We start from the raw sequence: 16,465 nt of genomic DNA, 5'->3' as shown, positions 1-16,465 counted from the left end.
ATAGGGAAAACCCAAAAGAATCCACCCCCAAACTTCTAGAAGTTATAGAGCAATTCAGTAATGTGGCGGGATACAAAATCAATGCTCAGAAATCAGTTGCATTTCTATACACGAATAACGAGACCGACGAAAGAGAAATTAGGGAATCCATCCCATTTACAATAGCACCAAAAACCATACGTTACCTTGGAATTAACTTAACCAGAGACGTAAAGGACCTATATTCTAGAAACTATAAATCACTCTTGAAAGACATTGAAGAAGACACAAAAAGATGGAAAAATATTCCATGCTCATGGAGCGGAAGAATTAACATAGTTAAAATGTCCATGCTACCCAGAGCAATCTACACTTTCAATGCTATCCCGATCAAAATACCAAGGACATTTTTCAAAGAACTGGAACAAACAGTCCTTAAATTTGTATGGAACCAGAAAAGGCCCCGAATCTCCAAGGAACTGTTGAAAAGGAAAAACAAAGCTGGGGGCATCACAATGCCGGATTTCGAGCTGTACTACAAAGCTGTGATCACAAAGACAGCATGGTACTGGCACAAAAACAGACACATAGACCAATGGAACAGAATAGAGAACCCAGAAATGGACCCTCGGCTCTTTGGGCAACTAATCTTTGATAAAGCAGGAAAAAACATCCGGTGGGAAAAAGACAGTCTCTTCAATAAATGGTGCTGGGAAAATTGGACAGCTACATGCAAAAGAATGAAACTTGACCACTCTCTCACACCATACACAAAAATAAACTCCAAATGGATGAAAGACCTCGATGTGAGACAGGAATCCATCAAAATCCTAGAGGAGAACATAGGCAGCAACCTCTACGACATCGGCCAAAGCAACCTTTTTCATGACACATCTCCAAAGGCAAGAGAAACAAAAGATAAAATGAATTTATGGGACTTCATCAAGATTAAAAGTTTCTGCACAGCCAAGGAAACAGTCAGAAAAACTAAGAGGCAGCCCACGGAATGGGAGAAGATATTTGCAAATGACACTACAGATAAAAGACTGGTATCCAAGATCTACAAAGAACTTCTCAAACTCAATACGCGAGAAACAAATAAATCATAAAATGGGCAGAAGATATGAACAGACACTTTTCCAATGAAGACATACCAATGGATAGCAGACCCATGAAAAAGTGTTCAAAATCATTAGTCATCAGGGAAATTCAAATCAAATCCACACTGAGATATCATCTTATGCCAGTTAGAATGGCAAAAATGGACATGGCAAGAAACAACAATTGCTGGAGAGGATGTGGAGAAAAGGGATCCCTCATACCTTGTTTGTGGGAATGCAAGTTGGTACAGCCACTCTGGAAAACAGTGTGGAGGTCCCTTAAAAAGTTAAAAATTGAGCTACCCTATGACCGAGCCATTGCACTACTGGGTATTTACCCCAAAGATACAGACGTAGTCGATTACCCAATATTTGCAGCAACATGGATGGCACTGGAGCAGATAATGCTAAGTGAAATAAGTCAAGCAGAGAAAGACAATTATCATATGATTTCTGTCATCTATGCAACATGAGAACTAGGAAGATCGGTAGGGGAAGAAAGGGATAAAGAAAGGGGGGGTAATCAGAAGCGGGAATGAAGCATGAGGGAGTATGGACTATGAGAAACAAACTGGGGGATTCAGAGGGGAGGGGAGTGGGGGAATGGGATAGACTGGTGATGGGTCGTAAGGAGGGCTCGTATTGCATGATGCACTGGGTGTTATACACGCAACTAATGAATCATCGAACTTTACATCAGAAACCAGGGATGTACTGTATGGTGACTAACATAATAAAAAAACATTAAAATAAAAAAGATGAATGGAGAAAGAAATGGTATATATATATATATATATATACACACACACACACACACAGTGGAATGTTACTCAGTTGTCAAAAAGAATGAAATCTTGCCATTTGCAATGAGGTGGATGGAACTAGAGGATAATATGCTAAGCAGAATATGTCAGTCAGAGAAGGACAAATATCAGGTGATTTCACTCATATGTGGAATTTAAGAAACAAAGCAGATGAATATAGGGGAAGGGAAGGAAAAATAAAATTAGACAAAATCAGAGACAGAGACAAACTGTAAGACACTCTTAACTATAGGAAACAAATGGAGGGTTGCTGGAAGGGAAGTGGGTGTGGGGTTGGGGTAACTGGGTGATGTGTATTAAAAGGAGGGCACTTGGTGTAATGAGCACTGGGTATTATATGCAACTGATGAATCACTAAATTCTATCTCTGAATGTAACAATATACTATATGTTAATTTAAATTTATATAAAAAATTTTAAAGCTTACAAAGAAAAGCAAATATAGATTTATTGAGTTCTTTATGTTCACCTGCTTATTTACCATTCCTTGTTTTTTTTTTTTTTTATTTTTGTGGCATTCAGGGCATCAGTTACCATGTTCTTACTCTTACCATGTACACTTACTTTTTGTGAGCCATAAAACTGCTCACACCCACATCCTTTGTGTTGTTATTTTAGTCAAATATATTACAGTTCTCTGTTAAAGACCCAACAACATAATTATATGCATATTTATTCCATAGCTTTTCAGATCAGTTAATGTGAGAAAGGAGAACAAATTTGTGTTTTGTAATTAAGCATTTTAAATTTAAATTTTAATTAAAATTTACTGAGTTATTTGTTGTTAATCTTACTGAGATTCTCTTGCATATTATCATTTTTCTATTGCTTCTTTTATTTTTTTTTCCATTTTATTTTATTTATTTTTATAATAATTTTTTATTATGTTATGTTAGTCACCATACAGTACATCCTTAGCTTTTGATGTAGCGTTCCGTGATTCATTATTTGAGTATAACACCCAGTGCTCCATGTACTATGTGCCCTCCTTAATACCCATCACCGGTCTATCCCAATCCCCCACCCCCTCCCCCTGAAGCCCTCAGTTTGTTTCCCAGTGTCCATAGTCTCTCATGGTTCATTTCCCCTTCTTTTCCTTCGTTTAAAATTTTTTCATCTTTTTTTTTTTGTTTTTTTTTGTTTTTTGATGGAGAGAGGGACAGCCAGTGAGAGAGGGAACAAGGCAGGGGGAGTGGGAGAGGAAGAAGCAGGCTCCCAGCGGAGGAGCCTGATGTGGGACTTGATCCCAGAATGCCGGGATCACGCCCTGAGCCGAAGGCAGACACTTAATGACTGAGCCACCCAGGCGCCCCTTTCTCTTCATCTTTGAGCACTTTTACTAACATGTGACGTATGTGTGGAACTCTGGAGTTTGTTGAACTTTTTGGATATTCATTACATATGGTAAATTTCAGCCTTTTTTTAATAATAATTTTTTTATTATGTTGTTAGTCACCATACAGTACATCTCTAGTTTTTGATGTAATGTTCCATGATTCATTACTTGCGTATAACACCCAGTGCACCATGCAATATGTGCCCTCCTTAATACCCATCACGGGCCTATCCCAACCCCCCACCTCCCTCCCCTCTGAAGCTCTCAGTTTGTTTCCCAGAGTGCGTAGTTTCTCATGGTTCATTTCCCCTTCTGTTTACCCCCTTCATTCTTCCCTTTCTCTCCTACCAATCTTCCTATTTCTTATGTTCCATAAATGAGTGAAACCATATGGTAATTGTCTTTCTCTGCTTGACTTATTTTACTTAGCATTATCTCCTCCAGTCCCATCTATGTTGCCACAAATGTTGTGAAATTGATCTTTTTGATGGCCGAGTAATATTCCATTGTATATATGGACCACATCTTCTTAATCCACTCATCTGTTGAAGGGCATCTTGGCTTCTTCCACAATTTAACGATTGTGGACAATGCTGCTATGAACATTGGGGTGCATATGGCCGTTCTCTTCACTATGTCCGTATCTTTGGGTAAATACCCAGTAGTGCAATTGGTGGATCATAGGGTAGCTCAATTTTTAACTTTTTAAGGGACCTCCACACTGTTTTCCAAAGTGTCTGTACCAACTTGCATTCCCACCAACAGTGTAGGAAGGATCTCCTTTCTCCACATCCTCTCCAATATTTGTTGTTTCCTGCCTTGTCCATTTTTGGCATTCTAACTGGCGTAAGGTGGTATCTCAATGAGGTTTTGATTTGAATTTCCCTGATGCCTAATGATTTTGAACATTTTTTCATGGGTCTGTTAGCCATTTGTATGTCTTCATTGGAAAAGTGTTCATATCGTTCTGCCCGTTTTTTGATTTGATTTTTGTTTCCCATGTATTGAGTTTGAGAAGTTCTTTGAAGATCTTAGATACTAATCTTTTATCTGTAGTGTCATTTGCAAATATCTTCTCCCATTCCGTGGGATGCCTCTTAGTTTTTTTGACTGTTTCCTTTCAGCCCTTTGTTTTCTTAAATTTTTCCCCAATACTTCTCTCCTGCTAGTAGTAACATTATGACTCTGTTAATGTGGGTAATGGCGTCACCTTTCCCTAAGGGTCTGTTTTCCTTTATTCTTTTTTTCTTCTTTCTTCAGAATGTATGATCTTTATCAGTCTGTCTTCAAATTCACTGATTCTTTCTTCTGCCAGGAATATTGAAATGTGGTATTGATTTCTTTTTTCATTCTAATTGTTGTACTTTTCAACTCCAGAATTTCAGTTTGGGTTTGAAAAAAAAAAACTCAGTTCTATTTCTTTATTAATATTCTCTATTTGATAAGTTATCACTTTACTTCTTTCAGCATGGTTTCTTTAGTTATTTGAACATATAAAGTTTTTATTTTCATTCCAGTTTGAATATATTCTTAACGGATGGTTTGAAATGTTTAAGTCTGATGTCTAGGCCTTCTTACAGGCAGTTTTTGTTGCCTGCTCTTTCCCTCTGTGTATAGTATATGTGATATAGGTCACATTTTCGTGGCTTTTTTGCATGTCTTGATTTTGGGGGTTTTCAAGGGGAGGTTGGTTCTTATTTTTATTATTACATGACCATGTCATCTCCCCAGCACTTTTTTCACTCGACTTTTGCACCTAATACAATAGAAACCAACATCATTCAAGCAGTTAATTATAGTTTATCTTGTATTCTTTGCTTCTGTTTCATGTGTAACAAAAGGAACAAGAGTATTTTATCTATAATCATGACATCAATAAACAATAGCTTACTAATGAACAGAAAATGTTCCTCATTCCCAACATGCAGAATAAGCAGAAAAACTTGCCTTACTTCTTCCTGATACTAGTTAACCCCTGAGAGACCTGCAAGGAAAAAAATGAAGACAGACTGTGAAGAACACAAAGACATAGAATCTCTGCAGAATCGTCTCTATACCCATCTTCTTGGTACATTTGCACACCCAATAAGAAATTTTGAAAGACAGTTTTCACATCAAGAAGCACGGCCTGCAGTGATTTGATTGGAGATGGGGCCTCACCCAGGAACTGTTCCTCCTGAAGTTGAATAGCACCTGGCTTATAGGAGACCCCAATGGTCTAGGGCTCAAGGATCACTAGATGGCAATAGTATCAGTGTAAGGTGGACTGCAGATATTATGAAGGCTCCAGGCACTCCTGCGATGGACATTCTGGTTTATGACTCAGTATGTTGGAAGCTCTTAAATCAGTCAGTTCATACATCAAGATGATAGCAGAGTCACGGGGCTTAACATTTTCAGGCCTCTCTTCCTCCAGCTATTTTTTGTTGCGGTAAAATATATATGCCATAGAATTTACTATTTTAACCATTTTTAATTGTACAATTCAGTAGTGTTAAGTATATTTATGTTGTGTTAAATATTGTCACTATCCATCTCTAAAAGTTTCCATAATCCCTTTATGAAACATTGTACCCATTTAACAGTAACTCCCATTTCCACTACCAGCCTCTGGTAACCACTGTTCTACATTCTGTTTCTGTGAATGTGATTACTGTAAGTACCTTATGTAAATGCACTTATAAAATATTTGTCATTTTTTGACTGGCTTATTTCACTTAGCGTTATTGTCTCCCAGGTTCATCTATGTTACAGCATGTATCAGAATTTCTTTCCTTTTTAAGGCTGAATAAAAGTCTTTCTTGTGGTGCTTACTGCAGTTTCATGTATAACAAAAAGGACCATGTCCATTTTATTTTGTCTATCCGTTTGTCCATTCATCTGTTGAAGGACGCTTGGGTTGTTTCCACCTTTTGTCTATTGTAATAAAGCTGGTATGAACATGGTGTACAAATAAATGTATGTTCATCCCTGCTTTCAGTTCTTTTGGATATATACCCAGAAGTGGAATTGCTAGGCCATGTTCCTCTTTGAGGAACTGCCATTCTGTTTTCCACTGTGGCTGCACCATTTTCCATTCTTACCATTAGTGCACAAGGTTTCCAGTTTCTCCACATCCTCACCAACACTTGTTTTTTTGTTTTTGTTTTTAGTAGTCACCGTATTGGGTGTGAAGTGATAGGGATTTGATTTTTGTGTTTCCCTAATGGTTAGTGATGTTGAGCATCTATTCCTGTGCTTATTAGCCATTTGTGTATCTTTTTTGGAGAAATGTCTATTCGTCTTTTTGGCCATTTTTTTTTTAAAGATTTTATTTGTTTATTTGACAGAGATAGAGACAGCCAGCGAGAGAGGGAACACAAGCAGGGGAAGTGGGAGAGGAAGAAGCAGGCTCATAGCAGAAGAGCCCGATGTGGGGCTTGATCCCATAACTCCGGGATCACGCCCTGAGCCTAAGGCAGACGCTCAACCGCTGTGCCACCCAGGCGCCCCTGGCCATTTTGAATTGGGTTTTTTTGTTGTTGTCTCATGAATTTTGTTGTTACATGGGTATTTTAGATAATATATGGTAGCAACTCTGGAACCTGATTTCATTACCCATTTGTGGATTGTTCTTTGCTTGTTTATTTGTTCAGTGACCTGGGTGGAGTATTTTGGTAAAGTCTATTTCCCCTGCAGTGTAAAGCCTGTAATGGCGCACCTCAGAGGTTACAGTCTTGGCTGTGTACATCTTTATTTGGGATGACTAGCTGGGCTGTCTTTGACTGTTTTTCTCCCTGATTTTTCTCTTATCTGTCTCATTGGGTATTACATCCAGCTGTTAGGCTCTACCAATTGCTGGATGATTAGTCTGTTTACTTTGACAATGTTCTGGTGCATAAATTGCCTCACAGTCTTGTCCAGTTGACTCCATGCAGGTATATTCATTGAAAGTAGTTATTGGGAGTGGTTGGTAGCCTCTGATCTTGCTTGCCTCTCCAGGCATGAGACCTGTACTTTACCTTCAAGCTTGGAACAGGACGATCAGGGCCTGTCCGACCAGGGGTAGAGCCTCTGGGTCGGGGTTGGGTTAGGGAAAGAAGCCCCCAAACTGTTGAATGCACTACCCAGATATTTAGCCTCTTCAGCTTGGGGGGGTGGGGATGAGAAATGCTGAAGGACTGCTCTTCCTGGTGATGGAGAACTAAGGGGAGAGGGAACCCCATTTTCTTTGTCACCAGTCTGGAGTAGAGCTTCTGTGAAGCTGAATTGCAGTGGGGGAGAGAAGGAGTGGGTCTTAGCTGATGTGCTAGAGACTCACACTATACTCACTGAGATTTAGTAGACTTTTCTTGAGTACATGTTTCTTCATTTGCTATATGCTCTTAGAACAATTTCGGAGACTTGAAAAATATCTTTAATATTTTATTCTCCAGTTAGTTTCACTGGGCAACTGATCCACGGGGCTGCTCACAATAGCATTCTGGAAGTGGACTTTATGAACTTGCATCCTTCAACTTTTTTTTTTTTTATGTTCAGTCAGCCATCAAGCCAGCCCTCCAAGAAATATTAATGAACTTGCATCCTTAAAATTCAGCATGCAGGGGCACCTGGCTGGCTCAGTTGATAGAGCATGTGACTCTTGATCTCAGGGTCATGAATTCAAGCACCACATTGTGTGGAGCCTAGTTAAAATAAAAATTTTAAATTTTTTAAAAAAATTCAGCATGCATTTTAGGGTACTGGGACATTTTCTTAACACAGTGTGATTAGCACATTCAGGAAATTCAGCATGGATTCTGTAGTAATAGCTGATCATTATTCTACAGTGCTTACTGGGAGGAGGCTTTCTTAGGTTCAGCTGTACTTTCCTACTTATAGGACAACAAAGTCCACATTTGCCTCAGACACACTCAGAGAGACACAGGAAAGGAGCCATAATTAGTGTCATGCCCTTTCTTGCTGGAGGTTACCAGCAGAGGCAGACCACGTCTCAGGGGCCTGGAGGCAGAGCTGCAGCAGGCATTGTTACAGCAGTCCTGCCATATGAGCCCTGTTAAAGTAACAGAGGCAGAACTCCCAAGCCCTACAAGACATGCTAGTTCCCAGAGACATTGCACTCAGGGGACTACAAGTAATAGGATCTCTACCAGGTGTTCACCAGGCTTCCAGCAGGTACCATTTGTCCATTAGAAGTCATTTCTAGGTGCTGTCCTCTGGCCACATACCTATCAGCTTCCCAGAGCCAGAAAGTGAAACTTGAGTCATATTCTCATGCAGAAAGAAGTCTTTTGGGACATCTTTTATTTACAACAGTCCATAATCAGATTTTGCCAGTTGCCCCAATATTGTCCTTTATAGCCACCTTTTTTTTTTTTCCATTTAGCATCTTGTGTGTTGAGTCACCATATCTTCTTAGTTTTCTTTCATCTGCAACAGTCCTTTAGCCTTTCTTTGTCTTTAGGACCTTCCTTTTTTGAAGAATGGAAGCCAGCAAATCCTTTTTTGTAATAATAATTAAATAATTAAATAATAATTAAATAATAATATGTTAGTCAGCATACAGTACATCTTTATTTTTTGATGTAGTGTTCCATGATTCATTATTTGGGTCTAACACCCAGTGCTCCATGCAATATGTGCCCTCCTTAATACCCATCACCAGCATATCCCAATCCCCTACTCCCCTCCCCTCTGAAGCCGTCAGTTTGTTTCCCAGAGTCCATAGTCTCTCATGGTTCATTTCCCTTCTGTTTACCCACCACCCTTCATGCTTCCCTTCCTTCTCCTACCGATCGTTCTGCATTTTCTTATGTTCCATAAATGAGTGAAACCATATGATAATTGTCTTTCTCTGCTTGACTTATTTCACTTAGCATTATCTCCTCCAGTCCCGTCCATGTTGCTGCAAATGTTGGGTAATCGTTCCTTCTGATGGCTGAGTAATATTCCATTGTATATATGGACCACATCTTCTTAATCCAGTCATCTGTTGAAGGGCATCTCGGCTCCTTCCACAATTTCACTATTGTGGACAATGCTGCTATGAACATTGGGGTGCATATGGCCCTTCTCTTCACTACGTCTGTGTCTTTGGGGTAAATACCCAGTAGTGCAATGGCTCGGTCATAGGGTAGCTCACTTTTTAACTTTTTAAGGGACCTCCACACTGTTTTCCAAAGTGGCTCTACCAACTTGCATTCCCACCAGCAGTGTAAGAAGGATCTCCTTTCTCTACATCCTTTCCAACATTTGTTGTTTCCTGCCTTGTCCACTTTTGCCATTCTAACTGGCATAAGGTGGTATCTCAGTGTGGTTTTGATTTGAATTTCCCTGATGGCTAATGATTTTGAACATTTTTTCATGGGTCTGTTAGCCATTTGTATGTCTTCATTGGAAAAGTGTCTGTTCATATTGGCTGCCCATTTTTTGATTTGATTATTTGTTTCCCGTGTATTGAGTTTGAGAAGTTCTTTGTAGATCTTGGATACTAATCTTTTATCTGTAGTGTCATTGGCAATTATCTTCTCCCATTCCGTGGGCTGCCTCTTAGTTTTTTGGACTGTTTCCTTGGCTGTGCAGAAGCTTTTTATCTTGATGAAGTCCCACAAATTCATTTTTTCTTTTGCTTCTCTTGCCTTTGGAGATGTGTCATGAAAAAAGTTGCTGTGGCCAATGTCAAAGAGGTTGCAGCCTATGTTCTCCTCTATGATTTTGATGGATTCCTGTCTCACATTGAGGTCTTTCATCCATTTGGAGTTTATCTTTGTGTATGGTGTGAGAGAGTGGTCAAGTTTCATTCTTTTGCATGTAGCTGTCCAATTTTCCCAGCACCACTTATTAAAGAGACTGTCTTTTTTCCACTGGATGTTTTTGCCTGCTTTGTCAAAGATTAGTTGCCCATAGGCGAGGGTCCACTTCTGGGTTCTCTATTCTGTTCCATTGGTCTGTGTGTCTGTTTTTGTGCCAGTACCATGCTGTCTTTGTGATCACAGCTTTGGAGTATAGTTTGAAAGCTGGCAACGTGATGCCCCCAGCTTTGTTTTTCCTTTTCAACAATTCCTTGGCGATTCGGGGCCTTTTCTGGTTCCACACAAATTTAAGGGCTGTTTGTTCAGCTCTTCGAAAAATGTCATTGGTATTTTGATCGGGATGGCATTGAAAGTGTAGATTGCTGTGGGTAGCATAGACATTTTAACTATGTATATTCGTCCGTTGCATGAACATGGAATGTTTTTCCATCTTTTTGTGTCTTCTTCAATGTCTTTCAAGAGTGATCTGTAGTTTCTAGAATATAGATCCTTTATCTCCCTGGTCAAGTTGATTCCGAGATATCGTATGATTTTTGGTGCTATTGTAAATGGAATCGATTCTCTAATTTCTCTTTCTTCACTCTTCATTGTTCATGTATAGAAATGCAACTGATTTCTGAGCATTGATTTTGTATCCTGCCGCATTACTGAATTGCTCTGTATGTTCTAGTAATTTGGGGGTGGAGTCTCTTGGGTTTTCCATAAAGAGTATAGTGTCATCTGTGAAGAGAGACGGTTTGACTTCTTTGCTGATTTGAATACCTTTTATCCCTATTTGTTGTCTGAATGCTGTTGCAAGGACTTCTAGTACTATGTTGAACACTAATGGCGAGAGTGGGCATCCTTGTCGTGTTCCTGATCTTAAGGGAAAGGCTTTCAGCTTTTCCCCATTGAGAAGATATTCACTGTAGGCTTTTCCTAGATGTACCCTCTATCCCTACACTCTGAAGGGTTTTAATCAGGAAAGGATGCTGTATTTTGTCAATTGCTTTTCTGCATGAATTGAGAGGATCATATGATTCTTGACTCTTTTCTTGTTTATGTGATCTATCACACTGACGAATTTGTGAATGTTGAACCACCTTTGCATCCCAGGGATGAATCCCACTTGGTCTTGATGGATAATCCTTTTAATGTACTGTTGGATCCTATTAGCTAGGATCTTGTTGAGAATTTTGGCATCCATGTTCATCAGGGATATCGGTCTGTAATTCTCCTTTTTTTTTTTTAAAGATTTTATTTATTTATTCGACAGAGATAGAGACAGCCAGCGAGAGAGGGAACACAAGCAGAGGGAGTGGGAGAGGAAGAAGCAGGCTCATAGAGGAGGAGCCTGATGTGGGGCTCGATCCCATAACACCGGGATCATGCCCTGAGCCGAAGGCAGACGCTTAACCGCTGTGCCACCCAGGTGCCCCGTAATTCTCCTTTTTGATGGGGTCTTTGCCTGGTTTGGGGATGAAGGTAATACTGGCCTCATAGAATTAGTTTGGTAGTTTTCCTTCTGTTTCTATTTTTTGAAACAGGTTCAGGAGAATAGGTATTATTTCTTCCTTGAATGTTTGGTAGAATTCCCCGTGGAATCCATGAGGCCCTGGAGTCTTGTTTTTTGCAAGGTTTTTTTATCACTCCTTCAATCTTTTCATAGTTAATTGGTCTGTTTAAAAAATCAATTTCTTCCTGTTTCAGTCTTAATTTTATAGGTTTCCAGGAAGGCGTCCATTTTTTCCAGGTTGTTTAATTTATTGGCATAAAGCTGTTGATAAAAGTTTCTAATGATCATTTCTGTTTCCTTGGTGTTGGTCGTGATCTCTCCCCTTTCATTCATAATTTTATTAATTGGGTCCTTTCTCTATTCTTTTGAGTGAGTCTGGCCAGTGGCTTATCAGTCTTATTTATTCTTTCAATGAACCAGCTTCTAGTTTTGTTGACCTGCTCTACTGTGCTCCTGGTTTCTAATTCATTGATCTCTGCTCTAATCTTGATCAACTGCCTTCTTGTGCATAGGTTAGGTCTGTTCTTCTTTTCCAGCTCCAGCTTCTTGAGGTGGGAATATAAAAACTGCATTTTAGATTGTTTTATTCTTTTGAGTGAGGCTTATGTATTTTCCCCTTAGGACTGCCATTGCAGTGTCCCATAGGTTTTGGACTGATGGATGTGTTTTCATTCTCATTGGTCTCTAAAAATTGCTTAATCTCCTTTTGAATTCCCTGGTTTACCCAATCATTTTTGAGCAGGATGGTTCTTAGTTTCCATGTGTCTTGAGTTTCTTCCAAATTTTTCCTTGTGATTGAGTTCCAGTTGCAAAGCATTGTGGTCTAAGAATATGCAGGGAATAATCTCAGTCTTTTGGTATCAGTTGACACCTGTTTTGTGACCCAGTATATGGTCTGTTCTGGGGAAAGTTCCATGTGCATTAGAAAAGAATAAGTATTCAGTTGTTCTGGGGTATAGTGTTCTGTATATATCTATGAGGTCCATCTGGTCCAGTATGTCATTCAAAGTTCTTGTTTCTTTGTTGATTTTCTGCTTAGGTGATCTGTCTATTGCTGAGAGTAGAGTGTTGAGTTCCCCTACTATTAATGTATTATTATCTATATGTTTCTTTATTCTGGTTAAGAGTTAAGCCAGCAAATTCTTAGCCTATTTCACAGTTTCCTTATGATTAGATTCAAGTGATGCATTTTGACAAGAATATCACAGATATGATGTTGTATTCTTTCCAGTGCATCCTCTCAGTAGGCATGTGGTGTTTGTTTGTCCCATTGCTGATGATGTTAACTTTAACCACTTGGGTAAGGTGATGTCTATCAGGTTCTACTGAGTACTGTAAAGATAAGTTTTGCTCTTCATAATTAATGAGAAACTGGTAGAGGTGATTAATGGAGACTGTGGGGCAATCTTATATTCCTCAACAATCTTTTATCCACTTGTTTTAGTATCCATTGATGATTCTTGCCTAAATTGGTTTTTATTGTGATGTTGCCAAATGGTGATATTCTAACTCAGCATTCTTCCTACTCTGTCATTGCTTATTAGCCCAATTTTATTTTTTTCAGGTACTTATTGTAATATCTGTGGTTCTGTTCCTCCATGAAGCAGGCTGAATTCCTGTGTTCATTATACTAAATTACTAAGAATTAAAAAGTCCAATTAGATTTAGGTACTTGATCTTTTAAAAAATAATTTCTCTACAAAAGTAACTACGGAGTTACTTCTTTTATTTGAGTGTAGCTGACACAGAATGTTACATTAGTTTCAGGTGTACAACTTAGTGATTTGACAATTTTATACATTATGCTATGTCAATCATAAGTATAGCTACCATCTGTCCCAATTACATTACTATTATAATATCATCGACTACTGAATGGGAGAACATATTTGCAAATGGTATGTCTGATAAGGGTTAATATCCAAAGTATATAAAGAACTTATACAACTCAACACCTAAAAAACCCAAACAATATGGTTGAAAAATGGGTAGAACCCCAAAGATACAGACATAGTGAAAAGAAGGGCCATATGCACGCAATGTTCATAGCAGCATTGTCCACAATAGCCAAACTGTGGAAGGAGCCTAGATGCCCTTCAACAGATGAATGGATAAAGAAGATGTGGTCCATATATACAATGGAATTTTACTCAGCCATCAGAAAGAATGATCACCCAACATTTGCATCAACATGGATGGGACAGGAGGAGATTATGCTAAGTGAAATAAGTCAAGCAGAGAAAGACAATTATCATATGGTTTCACTCATTTGTGGAACATAAGGAATAGCAGGGAGATCGTTAGGAGAAGGAAGGGAAAAATGAAGGGGGGGGTAAGCAGAGGGGGAAATGAACCATGAGAGACTCTGGACTCTGGGAAACAAACTGAAGATTTTAGAGGGAAGGGGGATAAGGGGATGGGCTAGTCCAGTGAAGGGTATTAAGGAGGGCACATATTGCATGGAGCACTGGGTGTTATACGCAAACAATGAATCATGGAACACTACATCAAAAACTAATGATGTACTGTATGGTGACTAACATATCATAATAAAAAAATTTAAAAAATGGGTAGAGGACCTAAATAGACATTTTCCTAAAGAAGACATACTGGGTGGCCAACAGACACATGGAAAGATGCTGAACATTTCTCATCATCAAGGAAATACAAATCAAAACCACAATAAGATATCACCTCACACCTGTTAGATTGGTGAAAATCTAGAATTAGGTACTTTAATCTGAAGTAAAGAAACCTGTCAGACGAGCATTTTGATATATCTGAAGTAGTACAACCACGTGTCTCAAAGGTTGGGGGGACCATCTTGCTGCAGGTTCCTGTCATACAGGCAGGAAGAGGGACCCATGTGATGGGGAGGCCTGGGTACCTGCTCATGTTTCTGTCTGACTATGCATGGGGATATATGAGGGTAACCTAAGAGAATACAGGATTGTGTAAAATGTCAAATCCCTGAGTCAGTGAAAATGTCTGCTGCCCAAATGGTTGAACAAAGAGCAATATCATAAAGGCTCTAATTTATGAAAATTGAGTAACTTGTTTAAGCACCAAGTCATTGAACCCCGTGCTCACAAATTATCATATAAATGTGTTGCAGTAAATGCATGAGAGAACTGGACTTAAACATAAAACTTTACGCCAAAGAATATTTGTGTTTCTGGGTGGCATGATGAGCCAAAAAATAGTTTCTTTACAAAGGTTTCATTTGTTGTTTGGGTCAGCTTGCAAAAAATATCTGTATTTGCCACTTTTAGTGGTTTCTCATGCTGCTATTTATAAACTAACTTAACGATTCTTTAAAGGGTGAATAAGCAGTATGACATTCATTATTCTTCTCCATCTTATTTTCATGTAAATACTACTTTTAAAGTATATAGTTTGTAAACCTCTTGCTTTGTACTTTTCTCATATTTTTATCTCACTCTTTCATAGGTACCTCCTATTTAACAGACATTGTGTGGTGGGCAGGCACAATTGCAAGTAAGTACCCAGTATGGTGAAGAGCTTGGTGTGCTTTCTTTCTTAAGATCGGTCATTCTTCTGGCAGGACTGGAGGAGGTGGAATGAATGCAGCTCCATTCTTTGGACGGAGGAGCAGGGTGGGAGGCATTGGAGGGAGGAGATAGAGGTTCCTACTGCCTGCAGTTAGCTGTGAATTTAGTCCAGGTCAGACTGTCCTGGGCCCAAGGAAATTGAAATAGCTCTTGCTCACACATCTGTAGTCATGCTGTTGACAATTGGTGAAATTTCATGTTTTGTTGGGCATAATTGGTTTTACAAAGGAGAGTTTCTTCACTTATTCTTAAGTACAGGATCATGTGCTATTATATAAAAGAGGTCATGTGGAGAGGTTATGTGCTGTCATGTAAAAATAAATAATAAAATTGAAGTTCAGAACCCTAAATATATAAAGAAAAATTGTATTAGAAAATTCAGAAATATCATGGGGTTTATTTGTCACACATTGTCTTTTAGGCAAGACGTTGTCTAGCAGATGTTTCCTTTCACTGAGGAGCTCATCTTTAAGCTCTGTCTTGGTAGAGCTCTGGGTGCAATCCTGTGCAGTAGTTTTTCTAGTTGGTGTGCCAGCAGTGTGTCACTGTGACCCAGTAGTCTATACTGGAGCAGATCCCAGGCCATTGAAAGGACAGGAAATTCTACACGATTAGTTTTAAAACAAGGATGTGTTAAGGAGAGAGTAGAAATATACTTTGTTGCACCCACTGTCAATCACTGCCAATTTAGTTTGGGAATTTCCTCAGAGGGCTGAAACTACTCCGCACTGATTGGGTCAGTGATGCTGTGAGGCTTGCTCTCCTCTTCCTTCGGGACCCTTAATTATGCAAACGATGCCCCACATTTGCTTCCTCACAGGTAATGAAAAGAAGTAGCCCTTTCAGAGAAGAGCCTTGCCAAATTAAACTCTGTGATCATTGCTAAAAGAGAGTTGTAATTGCAAGTGGTATCCTTGTGATTCTCTTGACAGTGGCTGTTGGCCAGATTGGAAACTTCCTGGCTTACACTGCAGTCCCCACAGTCCTGGTGACTCCACTGGGTGCCCTTGGAGTGCCGTTTGGGTGAGAACTGGGATTCTGTTTTGGTTTTTAATCTGTAGTTTAGATTTTTTTTAAACTTTCCATTTTAAATGTTTCGTTCAAATAGTAAAAGCAAAATTATAACTGAAGGTAGGTCTTCAGTATTCTACTCTATATGGTTTAATTTTATCCCTTCAAATTTAGTTTTTTGAATTGTTAACTCTTCTCTTAGAAATTTGGTTTAGTGTATTTCAGACCCTAACTTATGCATGGACATCACTGAATGTGATTCTGTCGTTCTCCTTGTCTTTGCTCTGGAAGACTTCCTAGAGACTAGAGTCTTCTGGTGCCTTAGCAAGTGATTCTGAAAAATCATTAAGCAAAACT

The 16,465-nt window shown here is 39.1% G+C and overlaps 1 protein-coding gene across 4 annotated transcripts in view; it reads left to right on the top strand.

The window, feature by feature from the left end:
• NIPA1 (NIPA magnesium transporter 1) overlaps window positions 1-16,465 on the top strand; it is an 87,676-nt gene that overhangs the window by 36,367 nt on the left and 34,844 nt on the right. For all 4 annotated transcript variants that reach the window (XM_040642651.1, XM_040642650.1, XM_040642649.1 and 1 more), the window contains exons 2-3: window positions 14,976-15,023; window positions 16,030-16,120. In XM_040642651.1, coding sequence (XP_040498585.1) covers window positions 14,976-15,023; window positions 16,030-16,120 — 139 coding nt within the window. The remainder of the gene's footprint in view (window positions 1-14,975; window positions 15,024-16,029; window positions 16,121-16,465) is intronic.

This window comes from Ursus maritimus, unplaced genomic scaffold (assembly GCF_017311325.1).
Source record: "Ursus maritimus isolate PB19 unplaced genomic scaffold, ASM1731132v1 scaffold_27, whole genome shotgun sequence".
In the NCBI taxonomy this organism is placed as follows: domain Eukaryota; kingdom Metazoa; phylum Chordata; class Mammalia; order Carnivora; family Ursidae; genus Ursus; species Ursus maritimus.
The sequence above is the reverse complement of the archived record's forward strand: the minus strand, read 5'-3'. Positions and strand labels throughout refer to the sequence as shown.